Source organism: Mauremys reevesii, linkage group 4, assembly GCF_016161935.1.
Source record: "Mauremys reevesii isolate NIE-2019 linkage group 4, ASM1616193v1, whole genome shotgun sequence".
Taxonomy (NCBI): domain Eukaryota; kingdom Metazoa; phylum Chordata; order Testudines; family Geoemydidae; genus Mauremys; species Mauremys reevesii.
Window position 1 is genome coordinate 143,761,162 of NC_052626.1, and position 17,866 is coordinate 143,779,027.

General features: G+C 51.5%; 2 protein-coding genes across 2 annotated transcripts in view; both read right to left on the minus strand.

Moving 5' to 3' along the window:
* Window positions 1-4,757: 4,757 nt before the first annotated feature.
* Window positions 4,758-12,556, minus strand: LOC120403164 (zinc finger protein 436-like). Its single transcript, XM_039533983.1, has 4 exons — window positions 12,410-12,556; window positions 11,717-11,846; window positions 10,811-10,927; window positions 4,758-7,338 (listed from the first exon to the last, which is right to left on the minus strand). The coding sequence occupies exons 1-4, from the start codon at window positions 12,431-12,433 to the stop codon at window positions 6,080-6,082; spliced, it is 1,530 nt and encodes a 509-aa protein (XP_039389917.1). The 5' UTR covers window positions 12,434-12,556; the 3' UTR covers window positions 4,758-6,079.
* Window positions 12,557-14,164: 1,608 nt separating this feature from the next.
* Window positions 14,165-17,866, minus strand: part of LOC120404059 (zinc finger protein 420-like) — a 34,541-nt gene continuing 30,839 nt past the window's right edge. Inside the window, exon 7 of the mRNA XM_039536068.1 lies at window positions 14,165-16,565. Within this exon, the coding sequence (XP_039392002.1) occupies window positions 15,364-16,565 (1,202 nt within the window). The 3' untranslated portion in view covers window positions 14,165-15,363. The remainder of the gene's footprint in view (window positions 16,566-17,866) is intronic.

The following is a 17,866-nucleotide window of genomic DNA, read 5'->3' on the forward strand; positions in this document are numbered from 1 at the left end:
ATGGTCCCTTCTGGACTTAAAATCTATGACTGTAGCGTCACCGTGCCTAAAGTGGGTCACAACTGAGACTACCATATTCAGGATAAACTATGAAACAGGGCAGATAGAATAACTACCAGTTTGCAGTGTATCATTAGAGTTTACCAAGCCAGTAACAAAATGAGCTTCTGTCTCACCACACTGGGTCACTAGTAGCCAAAAAATACAGTCCCCTTAGGAAATCCAGCCCTTGGTTCACCACCCAGACATCTGGTCTTTAAGGTGAGAGGTCACTGAAAGACAGATTCATCATGAAGTTCTCGGTCCATTTTGGGAAATTCCACGGTCATCACATTTTTAAAAATCTTGATTTTCACAGTTACAGATCTTTAAATCTTAAATTTCATGGTGGTGTCAAATCATGAATATGTATTTAAAAATATAAACATGTAAAGCCTTCAAGTCAGCATTTTTCAAACAGGGGATCCCAACCCAAAAGGGGGTTGCAAGGCTATTGTGGGGCAGGTGGGGGTGCCTTACTTCTGCGCTGCCTTCAGAGCCAGGCGATGGGAGAGCAGTGGCTGCTGGCCAGGAGCCCAACCTTGAAGGCAGAGCCATCACCAGCAGCAGCGCAGAAGTAAGTGTGGCATGGTATAGTATTGCCACCCTTCTCCAGTGCTGCTGGAGGCAGCGCAGAAGGTCAGCAATACCATACCGTGCCACCCTCACATCTGTGCTGCTGATGGCAGCAGCACTGCCTTCAAAGTTGGGCTCTCAGCCAGCAGCCACCGCTCTCCCGCTGCCCAGCTCTGAAGGCAGCGCAGAAGTAGCGGTGGCAATACCACAAACCCCCTACAATAGCCAGATTTAATGGGGGAGACCAGGTTTCATGTCTGTGACTTTGGTAGGGCCTTAGTCATCATAAAGTCCTTCCAATCCCAAGGGACCAGCCACTTAACCAGGTCAATATGTAACTCAGATCTTACCCAAAAATCAGGCTGGTAGCCAATCCTCTAGTATCTAATAACTAAAGGTTCTTCGAGTGATGTCCGTGTGGGGGCTCCACTTCAGGTGATTGTGCACCCCTGCAGTCTAGTCTAGCAGTGGGGCCGCATGTGGGGGGGCGCATGTGTGCTCTCCCTGTCTCACGCCAGCAGGGGCCATTAACAAGCACTGTACGACCAACCCCCCCCCCCCTCTTAGTCTTTCTCAACCACCCTTAGTCTGAGTCGGAGCTCCAGCAATGCCTCTGCACGACTTACCTTTTGATATAAGATTAGCAGCATAGTTTGGGAAATACATTAGTTAGATAGGAAAATATCTCTTTGCCCTTCCAATTACAAAATGATTCTCACAAGGTGTCTGAAATCTCTGTCCTGAACTCAGAGTCCTAACACCGCCATAGAATCTTAACCAAGTACTTTGTTCTCTTACCGGACCTCCGTTTGAACCCTTGGCTACATGTCTGCTCTTACATCTGTCAGTGAAAGTGGTCCTCCTTGTTGCCATCACATCTGCAAAATGCGTATGAGAACTTAGCTAGTTATAGAGGTATAAAAGAAAGAATCAAAAATCACTGTCTGTCTGTGTAATGACCTTCTTTTACTGTGACAGTCTGAGGCCTGGTTCTTCGGCTAAGCAGCAGAGGCAGCCATAAGCTGGGAAGTGTATGGTCACATTCTCACATTCCAAACTAGTCACATTGAAATAAGGTGCTATTGGGCTATTAGGAATATAATCCTGTCCTGATATTCCTATCACCTCCAGAGAAAGGGAAGAGCCTAGCAGATGTAAAAGGAAACTTAGTTTGATAGCATCCTGTCTGGCAAGAACTCACTTATCAATAGACACAGCTGGAAAACCCTTATGTCTGTATAGATGTAGTTGTGAAATCCTCACTTCTGTATTGTTTTGTATGTTTATTTGCATGGTCTCTGTCTGGTTCTGTAATTGTTTCTGTCTGCTGTATAATTAATCTTGTTGGGTGTAAACCAATGAAGGTGGTGGAATATAATTGGTTAAATAACCATGTTACAATATGTTAGGATTGGTTAGTTAAATTTCAGTAAAATGATTGGTTAAGGTATAGCTAAGCAAAACTCAGGTTTTACTATATAGTCTGCAGTCAAACAGGAAGTAAAGAGGGGGGGAACAGGGACTAGGGATGGGGGAATTAAAATCATGTTTTGCTAAAGGGGAAAATGGGAACAGGGGATGGGAACAGGAACAGGGACACAGACAAGGCTCTGACACTACAGAGCCTTGCCTGAGGCTATGTCTACATGTGCAATTGAACAATAAAACTTTTGTAGTTCAGAGTGTTAACTTCCCCCTCCCCTCAAAAGAGAAAAGTTTTGTCGCAGCAAGTGCCATTGTGAATGGCGCATTGTTGGCAGAAGCACTCTCCTGCCGATAATGTGAACTCTGCTCATTGGGAGTGGGAGTATTTTGTCAGCAAAGGAGCTGACAAACAGTGGCTATCCTGCCCAACTTTTAGTGACATGGCAGTGCAGTGTACACATGGCCTTAGACGTTTTAGTGTTTTGTTTGATTTTGCTTGGTAATCTGCTTTGTTCTGTTTGCTATCCCTTATGATCACTTAAAGCCTGCCTTTCATAGTTAATAAACTTTTTTTTTCACACTAAATCCAGTCTGTGCAATTCATAACAAGGGGGGGAAAGGGAGGGAAATTGTGCACATCTTCCTCCACATTGAGGGAGGGGGCAAATTTATGAGCTTATGTTGTACAGACTTCTCTACAGTGCAATACAATATTATTTAGGGTGTATTTTCCAGAGGGGAGCTGCACTTGAGTGCTGGGTGATATACTAGCTGAGTCTTCTCATAGACAGCTGTTTGCAGACTGTATGATTCTACAGTTGTGTGCTGCCAGAGGCTGCAGAGCCTAATTCAGCGAAACAGGGAGAGGGAACCCAGGCTAGTGGAGTAGGCAGGCTCAGTGAAATCCCAGTACACCAGGTGGCATCCCAGAAGGGGGGAGGGGGGGTACAACCTGTCACAACATCTACTGGCTCATATCCGGTCAGTAACCTACCTCCACATGTTACTTTCCGTGGGCTCTCTGCCATGCGCTCGTTTGTCCAACTTTGCATGACTCCACGTTTTTTCCATCAGCACCCATAGCTGTCTGTAGAAATGTCCATCTGGATGTTAGAACAGCGTCTCTACAGAAAGTCTCTTCCCACACCTGGATGGCTCTGTCCTTGGATAGTAATTCATCAGTCATATACAGTGATTTGAATCAATTGCGTGGTCCATGGCTAGGGTTGCCAAGTGTCTCTCTCTTTTTTTTTAAAAACCAGAAAGTCCAGTCAAAGGGGATCTGCAGAGTTTCTTGTCAGATCTACTGACTGCACACCAAAAGTCTGGTTACCATGGGTGGGGGCAGGTGGGAGAGGGTTATCAACCCACGCCAGCCTATGCACACTCAGGGACGACACCTATCTGTATCTTGTGGGCAGATAGTCTCCATGTCGGGGCTGCAGCTCCCATCCCATCCCCGGCGTAGAGAGAGCTCTGACGGGGAAGAGTGACGATTGAGTGACGAGAAATGCGGTGGGACGGGAGAGGGGAAAGTGGGGGGAAGGGTCAAGGCATCAATGGAAGAGGCAGAGCAGGGGCTAGAGCCTATGGGGGACAAGGTGGGGCAGGAGAAACTTCCTTTGCTGTAGTGTCCTGTTTTCAGAAATTAGAAAGTTGGCAACCACATGGCCAGTTAATGAAAGAATCCTAACAGCTCTACGCACCTCTGTACCAGGGCTTGATTCTTCCCTACATCTCACTGATAACACCAGTAGTGTCGCTTCATATGCGATATTTCTGGAGGCATTCTGCATTACTGTGCAAGCTCAGAATTCATAGGCCCTGCAGATTTCTTGTCACTGCAGAATAATTGATTTTGGTGGGGAAGCACTGTAATTACATCTTTTGCCCACTAGGGGCTGCTGTGGCACCAAAAGAGAGGGCAGCTGGCTCAGGGCTGGAGAAGAGGGAGGGGGTTAGAGGTTCTTTCTTCACAGCACTGTGTCCACGGGGCCAGGTGTGGGGCAAGCGATATGGGGGGGGATGGACACAATGGGGCACATGGGGCTGCTGGGGTGGGGGTGGTCACAGGAGCCAGTGGGGTGACATTGAGCAAGGGGCTGAATGCAAGTGGGGATGCAGAGACCTATGGGGAGAGGATCAGAGGTGTCTGATTGAATGGGTGAGATCGAGGTGAAATAAGGGGAGGACGGATAGCTCAGTGGTTTGAGCATTGGCCTGCTAAACCCAGGGTTATGAGTTCAATTCTTGAAGGAGCCATTTAGGGAACTGGGATAAAAAATCTATCTGGGGATTAGTCCTGCTTTGAGTAGGGGGTTGGACTAAATGACCTGAGGTCCCTTCCAACTCTGATATTCTGAGGTTCTCCAACTCTCTATCACCCCCCTCCCCCCAAAAAAAACAACCAACCCACCATTTCATACTTCTCCCAACAACTCTCAAAGCTCACTCCAGGCTCCTTCCCAGCAATTACTTCCCTCTCCCTGGCTCCCCCAAGCCTTTGCACCATGTCTGAGGGGCACAGGAAATACATTGTCATTTATATGAATTATTACTCAAAGGTCTGTGTTAATAGGTCTAGTATGGAATCTATTTGTGAAAAATCACTCCCTGAATCTTTTTTAGTTGTTTGTACTGTTATAGACATAGTTGCCAACAGGTATTTTGAAATAACTTACCAAAATAATTGAAATTAGCATAATTATATGGTATTATTTTGACAAATATGCAGAATTTTAAAATATGGTGTGCAAAATTATTTTTTTTGACCTAAAATGGGAAACTCTCTTTCTGCACCTGCCAGTCACATGGTTCATGAGGCCTCATATTCAGTTAGGCCTTAGAACATTTTGGTTGGTTCATCTTAAAGCTTTACACATCACACAGACTTTTCCCCATGACATCTGAAAGCATCAGCTTGTTTAATAGCAAAGAAACACCTGGTTAGACAGACCTTTAGGTACATAGTTCTTCATCGCATTTCTGTTTAAAATAGACAGCATGAGCAGTTCCTGAGTCTTCTTTCAATCACAAGCACTGGGCTGTCCTGCCCCGCCCCTCAGCCCAATCCATGCTGAGAGAGGACTGCAAATCCCACCTCTAGATGTCACCCAGGAGTCACCCCCAGCTGGAACCAGGGTAGGTGTGGTGGAAAGATCCTGTCTGGGTCCTATCTAGACCAGGAGGTGGGGTATGTGTCTTGACTGCATCCTACCTAGATGTGGGGGGGCAGGAGGGAAGGATGGGGACAGAAAGAGAGACTTGGCTGGATTCCAGCTAGATGAGGGGAGGGGATATCCTGGGTGGATCCCAGCTAGATGCAGGGGGTCCCTAATGGAGTAGGCTGTGACCATCTGCTCTAAAACTCCCCACCTGTCTGCTCTTCCCCACACTGCTCAGCCAAGTCCCCTTCCCTGCCCCACAGCCTCTCTGCTGGGCATCATGGGGAGAGGACCACTCCCTGGTCTGCATCTGCTGGCACTGTGCCAGGCCCATCGGCTGCCAGAAGCCCCTCAGGCCCTGGCAGTGACACAAGGGTGTTGGTGTGAGTGACCTGGTGCCGGGTGAGGTTGCCCAACTGAGAAAAGCATTTGCCACAATCAGCACAGCTGTATGGCTGCTCCCCGGTATGAACGCGCTGGTGTATTTTTAGGTGCGAGCGCTGTGCAAAGCTTTTGCCGCAGACAGTGCATTGGAATGGCCGCTCCCCGGTGTGCACGGTCTGATGTTTGGTCACTGCTTGGGTGCTGCTGAAGCTCTTGCCACAATTGGGACAGCTGTATGGCCGCTCCCTGGTGTGTGCGCGCTGGTGTGCTCTCAGGTTTGAGATATACTCAAAGCCCCTGCCACAGTCAGCACAGCTGTATGGCCAGTCCCCCATGTGTGTGCACTGGTGTCTTCTCAGGTATGAGATCTGTGAAAATCCCTTCCCGCACTCAGCACAGCGATGTGGCTGCTCCCCGGTGTGCGTGCGCTGATGTATTCTCAGTTTTGAGCTCTCTGCAAAGCTCTTGCCCCACTCAGTACAGTGGTGTGGTCATTCCCCAGTGCGTGTGTGCTGGTGTATTCTCAGATGTCCGATCTGTGCAAAGCCCTTGCCACAGTCAGTACAATGGTGCGGCCGCTCCCTTGTATGTGTGCGCTTGTGTTTGGTCAGCGCAGTGGCACTGATGAAACTCTTGCCACACTCATCACAGCTGTACGGCCGCTCCCCAGTGTGCGTGCGCTGGTGTATTCTCAGGGTTGAGTTGTGTGCAAAGCTCTTGCCACAGTTGGTGCACTGATACGGCCGCTCCCCAGTGTGTGTGCGCTGGTGTATTCTCAGGTGTCCGATCTGTGCAAAGCCCTTGCCGCAGTCAGTACAGTGGTGTGGCTGCTCCCCGGTGTGCGTGCGCTGGTGTATTCTCAGGGTTGAGTTCTGTGCAAAGCTCTTGCCACAGTTGGTGCACTGATACGGCCGCTCCCCAGTGTGCGTGCGCTTGTGTATTCTCAGGTGTCCGATCTGTGCAAAGCCCTTGCCGCAGTCGGTACAGTGGTGTGGCTGCTCCCCGGTGTGTGTGCGCTGGTGTATTCTCAGGCCTGAGTTCTGTGCAAAGCCCTTGCCACAGTCACCGCAATGGTGTGGCTGCTCCCCTGTATGTGTGCGCTTGTGTTTGGTTAGCACAGAGGCACTGATGAAACTTTTGTCACACTCATCACAGCTGTACGGCCGCTCCCCAGTGTGTGTGCGCTGGTGTATTCTCAGGTGTCCGATCTGTGCAAAGCCCTTGCCACAGTCTGTGCAGCAATGTGGCTGCTCCCCAGTGTGCGCGCGCTGGTGTATTCTCAGGGTTGAATTGTGTGCAAAGCTCTTGCCACAGTTGGTGCACTGATATGGCCGTTCCCCCGTGTGTGTGCGCTGGTGTATTCTCAGGTGTCCAATCTGTGTAAAGCCCTTGCCGCAGTCGGTGCAGTGGTGTGGCCGCTCCCCGGTGTGTGTGCGCTGATGTATTCTCAGGGTTGAGTTCTGTGCAAAGCCCTTGCCACAGTTGGTGCACTGATACGGCCGCTCCCCGGTGTGCGTGCGCTGGTGCTGGGTCAGTGCGGAGGGGCTGCTGAACCTCTTGCCGCAGACAATGCAGTGATGGGGACACAGGCCCATGGGGAGTCTCTGGTGTGTAGCCAGGTCTGGTCTCTGGCTGAGTTTACCCCAGTGATGGACTGAGTCTTGTGCATGGATCCCTCTGTGGGCTGTTGGATCCTGCTTTCCTGCACACTCAGACTGTGTCCGCATTCCCCCCAGGATCCCGAGCCCTGCTGGAGAGAGCAGAGGCAATCCTGGTGTTAGCTCACGGTTAAGGTTACAGGTTTTTCAAGGATGGGAAAAAATGTCACAGATGGAGCGATTTCCCCATTTCTCAGTGACTGTTTTTTGGATGGGTGCCTCTCCCTGCAATGGCGGTGCCTGTCCCACAGGGTGGGACCAAACGCCTCACTCTGGGAATTGAGACCTGGCCTGCAGGGTTACAGTGCCACTCAGATTTGCCCCTCCTTCCTGTCATCATGGTAGGAGGAGGAGGTCAAACTTCAGTGAACAGCCTTGCCACTCAGATCCACTCTAGCCTACCCCAACCCCTCTGCACCAGTCTGGGGTCAGGGTTGCAGCACTGGGGGACCTGCTGGGCGGTTGGTGCCGCCTGGGCAGGGTGAGGAGGAGGAATTGTTTTATTAAAAATCAGGGAGCAGTCACAGTAAGTTTAGTGACCTGGGACTTTTACTAACTTTACAGTAACTGCTCTGTAATTTCTGACACGAAATGCCATAACAAATCTGCAGCCTGACTCAGGGCGGTTCTACCCTATGTTGTTTGTGCAGAGCCCGGTGCCTGTTCCCACGTACGCCATGCACCTCGTGAGTCTTGTTTTGTGCTTAAACTGTGGCCTGCCCGGGCAACAGGCAGCACCTGGAACATCCAGGATTTGGGCTAACACAGGTGAAAATGGCTCCCTGGTTCATGTTCAGTCTGATTTTGGTTTTATTTCCATCAGAGGTTTTTATTTTCATAGAATCATAGATTAGGTTTGGAAGAGATCTCAGGAATTCATCTAGTCCAATAGTTCTTGACTTTCTTTTTTCATGGACCTCTTGAAAATTCCTGAGGGTCTCGGTGGACCACTTAATGAACTTCCCAAATGTTGTTTGTGCCATTAGCTAACTATGGTAAGGCGCTTTGGATAAAAGCGCTGTATTAAAAAAAAACAAAAACAAAAAAACCCACTATCTCGCTTGCATCCATATTAACTGCACACATAGCTCAGCTTTAAGATACTAAACAAATCTCTGAGTCAACTAGAAATATTCATTCTCTCATCACAAATATGAATACAATATTTTCTGATACTGAAAAGGAGAGTAAAAGCCATTCACTCAGGCTTACGCAATTTCTCTGAGATGTGTACTGTAAATTTGATTAAAACCTCACACACAGAGAACAGTAAAAATAAATAATAAAGTGACACAAACAGCAAAACAAAAGCACAAACAAACAAGTGACAACACTGAAAATACACCTCTACCCCAATATAACGCGAGCCGATATAACACAAATTTGGATATAAAGCAGTGCTCCGGGGAGGGCAGGGCTGCGCACTCCGGCGGATCAGAGCAAGTTTGATATAACGCGGTTTCACCTACAACGCGGTAAGATTTTTTGGCTCCCGAGGACAGCGTTCTATCGGGGTAGAGGTGTACAAAGGGAAGTCAAATATCAAGTGGTTGGTTATGGGTATTTTAAATGAGCGTTTAGGACCCACGCTGTGCAAATGCACCAGAGCCCTGTAGAAACAGGCAACGTTCTCCCGGTTTCACACTGTGTTGTGTGTGTCACCAACTCAAAACTCCCAGAGCACTCACTGAGTTTTTATAGGCTCTGGAGCACATTAACACATGGCTTGGAGTTTGCACACAGATCCCTGCTTCAAAGAACTTGCAAATAAGGTCTTTATTATACAAAACACCAAGCAGTAACCCCATCAAACTAGTGCTGCTTGCTACTTAGGAGTCAATGGGAATACTGTCAGGCTTAAAGGGAGCTATCCACAGACCACCTGAATGGAGCTCGCAGACCAATGGGAGCTTTGGGGGAGGTACCCACAGGCCAGAGCAGCATGGGGAGCCCTCTGCCTTCCCTCCCTCCGGGGCCCCAGGGACGTGGTGCCAGCCGCTTTCTGGAGTGGCGCGGGGCCAGGGCAATCAGGGAGCCTGTCCTGGCCCCAGTGTGCTCCGCTGCCACCTCAGAGCCGCTCCAGGTAAGTGGCGTCGGGCCAGAGCCCACACCCCAAACCGCTCCTGCACTCCAACTCCCTGTCCTGAACCCCCTGCCATACCCCATACCCCCCTGCCCTGAGCCCCCTCCCTGCACCCCAACACCCTTTCCGAATCCCCTCGTGCACCCCACACCCCTCCTTTGCCCCAACCCCTTGCCCTGAGCCCCTTCCTGCACACCGCACCCCCTCCCACATCCCAACCCCCTGCCCCAGACCTACATTCATGGCCCTGCATACAATTTCCCCACCCAGATGTGGCCCTTGGGCCAAAAGGTTTGCCCACCCCTGGGTTAGACAGATACCTGTTAAGGATGATCCAGAAAGATAATACTTAGCCCTGCCTCACTTCAGGGGACTGGACTAGATGATCTACCAAACAGGGGCGGCTCCAGGCACCAGCATGCCAAGTGCGTGCCTGGGGCGGCAAGCCACGGGGGGCGCTCTGCCGGTTGCCGTGAGGGCGGAAGGCAGGTTGCGTTCGGCGGCTTGCCTGCGGAGGGTCTGCTGGTCTCGCAGCTTCGGCGGACCTCCTGCAGGCGTGCCACCGAATCCACGGGACCGGGGACCTCCCGCAGGCAAGCCGCCGAAGGCAGCCTGCCTGCCGTGCTTGGGGCGGCAAAATACCTAGAGCCGCCCCTGCTACCAAGGTCCTTTCTATGCCTACAGTTTTATGATTCATAGATATCAAGCCCAGACAAGCTCATTGTGACTCCAAACTCCATCTTGCTGCTGTGATTTTCCACAGTAAGAACAAAGGGGTCCTTCCACATGGCAGAGGGTATAAAAGGCCCTGGAAACCCCTCCATTTATTCTTCATTCCTGCTTCCAATCCGTATCTCTGGGGTAACCTCTCTGCAAATGAAGTTTTGAACAAAGGACTGAATGACCCAGCCATGCATTGGATGTAATTCCATCAAGCCTGAAACAAGCCTGAACCAAGAACTTTGCAATTGTTGTATGTATTTGATTCCATTTAACCAGTTTTAACTCTCATTTATATTTTTCTTTTTATGAATAAACCTTTAGATTTTAAAGGATTGGCAACAGCATGATTTGTGGGTGAAATCTGAATTGTATATTGACCTGTGTCTGGGGCTTGGTCCTTTGGGATCAGGAGAACCTTTTTCTTTAACAGGGGACACTGGTTTTCATAACCATTTGTTCCTATAAGGCGTGCTATTGGTGGTGATACAAGGGAACTGGGCTATCTGAGGGAATTGCTTGTATGACTTCTGGTTAACCAGGGGCGTGAAACCGTAATCCTCTCTGTTTGGCTGGCTTGATGTGCCTTAATAGTGAAGGACCCCCAGCCTTGGGCTGTGACTGCCCTGCTCTAACCAGGTCGTCCTGAATTGATACTCTCAGTTGTGTCACCCAAGAGCACCCCTTGTTACACTTCTATATTAAGGAGCTCTCTGCCAGCAGCTGTGTAAATCAGAAGGGATTGGATTGTTATGATTTACCTGAGGAGGGGCTCTCAGGCCCTGAGCTTTCCCTGGAGTCCTCAGCATCCCAGATCCAGAGCTCTGCCTCCCCTAGCTCGATTCGGTGGATTAAGTCTGGTGTGGAATCTGAATAGCCTGTTTGGGGGGAAAGAATCCGTTTTTCACTCAAGTTTTGGGGGCAGGGAATCATTTATATGTTGGTGCAGCCCAGCACAGCAGGGCCCAGATCTCAGTCAAGGTGTGGCTGCGCAGCACTGGGTGCGACAAGGCCCTGACCTCGGCCAGGTGTGTTCACACAGTACCTGGCACAGCGGGACACTGCTCTCAGTCGCTGCTTCAGAGGAAAGCCCAAGAGATCCCAAGTAGAAGAATAATGATATAAACCTTCCTTAGAAGAGATTTCTTCCCATCTCCCACCAGGCAAGTTTGGTTCATACTCTGAAGCTATGGAACCTTCTCAATTTGCTTTGGGGGCTGAGTCATGTGGCACAAGGTGGCTCCATTACACAGACCTATCAGTCCTTTTGCTTAGGATGCAGCATTGTTCAACTGTACGGTTGTTAAATTTATGATGCTCATTCTTTTGGGGGAGGCGTGGAGCTGTTACAATCAGCAGGAGAGTTTTCTTCCTGCCTTATTTGTCTAGAGTCAGTTCTTGAGGCAGAGTTGCTGCCCTCCATGTCTGGGCTAGGATTCCTGGAAGCGGTTGTTGCTCATGTGCTGTTTGCCACCACCTCTGTTGCAGGACTGAGGTACATAATATGTTAGACTAAGATTAGATCCAGGCTCTGTAGCCCTGATTTCTCCTTTAACAGGAAGCCAGCCTGAAAGGGGCTGACATTTGCCACCACATGGCAGCTGAGGAATCAAGGGAACCCACCAGAACTCATAGCTGTGAGTAAAAGAAGGGAAATTGGTTCTTACCCAAGGAAACAAGGGCCTGGTAATTCCTCAGCATCTGGTCCCGGTACAGCTGCTTCTCTGGCTGGGATAGGAGCTCCCACTCCTCCCGGGTGAAATACAGAGCGACGTCCTCAAACGCCACCTGGAGCTGCTGGCACAAGCGTTCCACACTCAGCACCTTCCGCCCCAGCCCCCAGCCCGGAGTCTCAGCAGGGGACGCGGTTTCTAGGGGAGCGACTCCCAGGGACCCCCCCCCGCCCAGCACCTGTGACCCAGGGACGCTCCCCCCCCCCCAGCTCCCCCAGGGACCCGGGGCCCTGCTGGCCGGGACAGGAGTCGCCCTCGGCTCCCCACGGGGCTCTGGGCGGGGCGCTGGGAAGGGCCCGAACCCCAGGGCAGGGAACAGGCTCCGCCCCCGCCCGGAGTCCCCGCCCCCGCCCCCGGCTTGTGCGCAGCCCCGCTCCCGGCCCGGCGCCGGCTCCGGCGCCAGTGCCCGGCCGGGGCCGCGCTCGGGGGAAGGGGCCGCGCCCGGCCGGGGCCGCCCAGCCCCGGGGGGGGCCCCGCGCCGCTCCCCGGCCCCCGCGCTCCGGCTGCTGCAGCCCCCGGCCCCGGGGTCACTAGCGCGGGAGGGACCCGGGTCCCGGCCCCCCTCGGCTCGGCCCCCAGCCGGGACCAGCCAGTGCCCGGCCGGGGAGTCCCCGCCCCGCGTCCTACCTGCGCCGGCCCCGCTGCAGCCATCGCCGGGCTCGGCTCCGGCCCCGGCCGCTTCCTGCGCCCGGCAGCGACTTCCCGCCCCGCGGCTGCTGCCTCCCCGGGGCCGCCTCTCGCCCGCTCCCCGCGCTGGGGCTGCAGCCGGAACCCGCCTGCGCACGGGCCGGGCTGGGACCCAGGGGCCGGGCTGGCCCCGCTCCGCCCCGCGCCTGCGCCTGCGCCGCCGGCTCCAGCAGCCGGGGGAGGCCCCAGCGCAGGGACCTTCCAGCCCAGCCCCCCGGACACCTGGGTCCCGAGTCCAGCCGCCGGGGGCGCTCGCGGCACCTGGAGCCCGGGCGGCAGAAGCCCGTAAGGGGGCAGCCCGGTCCCTACCACTGGGCTGTGAGTGGGGCCGTGGGGAGTTGGCTACGCGGAGGGCTGGGAGCCCGGATTCCTGGGTTCTTTCCCAGCTCTCGGAGAGGAGTGAGGACCAGTGGGTACAAGAGGGCTCAGGCCCGGCTGCGCAGTAATGGTATGTCTACATTTTGTCTTTCACAGGCACTTAAAAAAGCCCCCAAAGAAAGACAAAAGTTTTGCCGACAGAAGTGGCAGTGTGAATGTGGCTTTGTCAGCAGGAGCGCCAGCACCGAGGCCAAAAGAGGGCATCCTGCCCATTGGGCCAGGCCTTCCACCCCCGATGGCCACAATAAATGGTCCAAGGTAAAACGCATCAAGAGTCTGCGGGATGCCTAGCACAGCTGGTGTAGTGCAGGAAACTGCTTTCTGTAGGGGGTGCTCTCCTTGGCCAGGCCATGATGGTCACACTCACCACCTTTTTCATGCAGACGTTTTGACTTCAGGAATGACATGCTGAACAACATCGGACATTTTATATCATTTTTGCTGGGTAGTGCAGCCTGGTCACTGCTGGGCAAAACTGGCCTGGGCCAATCAGTAAATGACCTGTACTCATGGCAAAAGCTTGGAACATCCAACCAGGATATGAGTTGCGTCCATTCTCATTGTCCAAGGATCCAGGATGTAATCCAGACATGGGGCGGGGAAGGGGGTAATGTCACCGCCTGCCCGGTAAGCTGGGGTGCCCAGTAATGTTTTGCTGCTGTAGCTCCCAACCCGGCCCACACACAAACAGCTTCCAGCACTCCGGTCTTACCCCGAGTGTCTGTGTGTAGCTGCTGCCCGCCAGCCACGCTCAGCTCACACTCTGGCTTTCACAGCCTTGGTTATTACTCCAGGGTGACCCCAACACACACACAGTCCCAGATTTCCCCCCAAAAATGTGTAGCCTGTATTGTCCAGCCTTTTCCTGGACAATCCTGCTACAATAGGTCCATTGCCCCTCCAAGGGGATCAAGATATAACAGTTTCCCACCCCAAAAAGAGATACCCACACAGGTCACAATACTGGATTCATTTCAATTAAAGAAGAAAACAAATTTATTTAAATCACAAAGGTAGATTTCAAGTGAGTACAAGTGATGAGGCATCAAAGTCAGAAATGGTTGCAAGAAAAAAAAAAGATAAAAACACTTCCTAGTACTAAACTGAACAAACTAGACTTGGGGCGAAGTGAAGTCCCTTAGCACAGGTTTCCGGTAGCATTGCTGACCAAGTTTTCAGGTCAGGATCAGTTCCTGAGGTCCGAGAGCTGCTTTTCTTTTCTTTTTGTCCTCTTAGGTGATAACAAGAGATGAACAGTGAGAAATAATGAGGTGTTTTTGCCTCTCTCTTTTATAGTTCAATCTCCCTTTGAAATGCTTTTTTTTTTTTTTTTAAGTGACCCCTAGACAAAGTTCTCAGCTGAGTGGAGAGATGTGAACTTTGGTGGCAAAGAGATTTCATGGTGTTGTTTTCTAAATGCAGGTCTGTTTGTTCCTGATTGCCTCCCTTTCCAAAGAATGGCTACCTGATAGGTGATGGCCCCTCAGCTTTGAGGACGCCTTGGCTGGAAGTGTTAACGTCTTTGTTTTTGAGAAACACTTTTATCCACTCCCCAGACATGTCTGGTAAACACCCTTCAGTTGTGATTTCAGCTTAGACATAGTAGCTGACAGGTATTTTGAAATAAATCACCCAAATAATGGAAGCTAGCATGATTATAGTGTGTTATATTGACAAATAAAATATGCAGAATTTTTAAATAGGGTTTGCAGAATGTTTAATTTTTAGCACGGCATTCCCCAAGGAGTAATGCAAAAGTCTCTGTGTGCACCTGCCAGTCACACAGTCCATCAGGCCTCATGGTCAGTCAGGCGTTAGAACGTTTTGGTTGGTTTATCTGAGAGATTTACACTTCACATTGGCTTTTCCCTATGCCATCCGAATGCATCAGCTCCTTTAATAGCAAAGAAACACCTGGTTAGAGACCTTTGTTACAGATTAGGTACGTAGTTCTTCTTCATCACATTTGAATTTAAAGTAGACGGCATGAGCAGTTCCTGAGTCGTCTTTCAATCTCACGCACCAGGCTGTCCTACCCTGGCCCCTCAGACCAATCCACACTGAGACAGGAATGCAAATCCCAGCTCCAGATGTCCCCTAAGAGTCACCCCCCTGGCTGAAACCGAGGTAGGAGTGGGGGGAAATTCCTGACACGGTCCCATCTAGATGGGGGTGGGGGGTTGTCCTGGCTGCCTCACAGCTAGATGTGTGTGAGGGGGAGCAGAGGGGAATACAGACACCTGCGTGGATCCCAGCTTGATGCAGGGGGTCCCTAATGGAGTAGGCTGTGACCATGTGCTCTAAAATCCCCCCACCTGTCTGCTCTTCCCCACACTGCTCGGCCAAGTCCCCTTCCCTGCCCCACACAGTCTCTGCTGGGCATCATGGGGACAGGACCACTCCCTGGTCTCCCCACTGGCTGCCAGAAGCCCATCAAGCCCTAGCGGTGGCAGAGGGGTGTTGGTGAGTCAACTGGTGCCAGGTGAGGTCGCCCAATTGAGCAAAGCGTTTGCCAATCAGCACAGCTGTACGGCCGCTCCCTGCTGTGAACGCGCTGGTGTATTCTCAGATGTGAGCTCTGTGCAAGCTCTTGCCGCGGTCAGTGCATTGGAATGGCCGGCCGTGGTGTGCATGCGCTGGTGTTTTCTCAGGTGTCCAATCTGTGAAAAGTCCTTTCCACAGTCAGCACAGTGGTACGGCCGCTCCCCGGTGTGTGTGCGCTGGTGTATTCTCAGGCTTGAGCTCTCTGCAAAGCTCTTGCCGCAGTTGGTGCAGGAGTACGGCCGCTCCCCAGTATGCGTGCGCTGATGTATTCTCAGCTTTGAGTTCTCTGCAAAGCTCTTCCCACAGCTGATGCAGCAGTATGGCCGCTCCCCACTGTGCGTGCGTTGATGTATTCTCAGGTGTGCGATCTGTGCAAAGCCCTTGTCGCAGTCGGCACAGCGATATGGCCGCTCCCCAGTGTGGGTGCGCTGGTGTATTCTCAGATATGCAATCTGTGCAAAATCCTTGCCGCAGTCAGCACAGTGGTGTGGCAGCTCTCCAGTGTGTGTGCGTTGATGTCTTCTCAGGTGTGCGATTTGTGCAAAGCTCTTGTCGCAGTCAGCACAGCTGTACGGCCGCTCCCCGTTGTGCGTGCGCTGGTGTATTCTCAGGTGTGCAATCTCTGCAAAGTCCTTGCCGCAGTCAGTGCAGTGGTACGGACGCTCCCTTGTGTGCGTGCGCTGGTGTGTTCTCAGGCTTGAGCTGTGTGCAAATCTCTTGCCACAGTTGGGGCAGCAGCGCGGCCGCTCTCCGGTGTGCATGCGCTGGTGTATTCTCAGGTATGCAATCTGTGCAAAACCCTTGTCGCAGTCAGAGCAACGGTACGGCCGCTCCCCTGTGTGCGTGCGCTGATGTATTCTCAGCTTTGAGCTCTCTGCAAAGCCCTTGTTGCAGTCAGAGCAACGGTACGGCTGCTCCCCGGCATGTGTGCGCTGGTGCTGGGTCAGTGCGGAGGGGTTGCTGAACCTCTTGCCACAGTCAATGCAGTGATGAGGACCCCGGCCCATGGGGAGTCTCTGGTGTGTAGCCACATCTGGTCTCTGGCTGAGTTTACCCTGGGGATGGACTGCGTCCTGTGCATGGCTCCCTCTGTGAGCCGTGGGATCCTGCTTTCCTGCCACGCTTTCCCCACATTCAGCCTGTGCCCTCTTTCCTCCTGTGATCCCGTGCCCTGCTGGAGAGAGCAGAGCAATCCCCGTGTTAGCTCAGGGTTAAAACTACACGTTCAACAAAGATGGAAAAATGTCACAGATGGGGCGATTTCCCCATTTCTTTGTGATTGTTTGTTTTTTGGATGGGTGCCTCACCCTGCAATGGCAGCTCCTATCCCACAGGGCTGGACCCAACACCTTGCTCTGGACATTGAGACCTGGCCTGCCAGGTTCCAGTGCCACTCAGATATGCCCCCGCAACCAGTCATGATGGTGGGGGAGGTAGGCCAAACTTCAGTGGATGGCATTGCCATCCAGATCCACTGAGGCCCACCCCGACCCCTCTGCACAGGCTGGGGTTAGGGTTGCAGTGCTGGGGGAAGGTGCTTCTTTGGGCGGCTAGTGCCTCTTGGGCAGGGCAAGGAGGGCAGGTTTTATTAAAAATCATGGAGCTGTAACAGTAAATTTAAGGACCTGTGACGTTTACTAAACTTATATAACTGCTCTGTAATTTCTGATACAAAATGCCGCGACAAATCTGCAGCTTGACTAAGGGTGGTTCTACCCAATGTTGTTTGTGCAGCGCCTAGCACCTGCTCCCATGGGTATCGTTTTATGCTTAAATTGTAGCCTGCCCAGGATACAGGCAGTGCCTCGCACAACTGGGCCCTGGTTTTGTTTTCAAACAGATTTTGTTTTTATTTCAATCAGAGGGGTTTATTTACAGTTTTCACCATAAAGGTAGCAGTGATCGGTTGACTAACATAGTGAACATCATTGTCAATGGGGTAGGATCTGAGCCTAAAATAGGAAAAGAAATAGTTATGAATTACTTAGACAAGTTAGATGTCTTCAAGTCGGCAGGGCCTGATGAAATACACCCTAGAATACTTAAGGAACTGGATGAAGAGATCTCTGACCATTAGTGATGATCTCTGAGAACTTGTGGAGGATGGTAGAGAGACCCGAGGACTGGAAATATAGTACCTAGCTATAGGCAAGGGAATAAGGACAATTCAGGGAATTATAGACCAGATAGCTTAACTTCAGTACCTGGAAAGATAATGGACCAAGTAATCAAACATTCTATTTGTGAGCACCCAGAAGAAAATAAAGTAAGAGCTAACAGTCAGCATGGATTTGCCAATAACAAATTATGTCAAACCAACCTGATATCCTTCTTTGGCAGGTAACAAGCCTTGTGGATAGGGGAGACGCAATAAATGTCACATATCTTGACTTTAGTAAAGCTTTTGATACTGTTTTACATGACCTTCTCGTAAACAAAGTAGAGAAATATAGGCTAGGCAAAGCTACTATTGTT

Bases quoted from the DNA above. Each gene is read 5' to 3' on its own strand.
- LOC120403164 (XM_039533983.1), bottom strand. From the start codon at position 12,433: ATGGCTGCAGCGGGGCCGGCGCAG. The intron at 11,847-12,409 runs GTAGGACGCGGG...CGCTTGTGCCAG, and splicing joins CTGCAGCGGGGCCGGCGCAG to CAGCTCCAGGTGGCGTTTGA. The intron at 7,339-10,810 runs GTAAATCATAAC...TGCTCTCTCCAG, and splicing joins GCCTGAGAGCCCCTCCTCAG to CAGGGCTCGGGATCCTGGGG.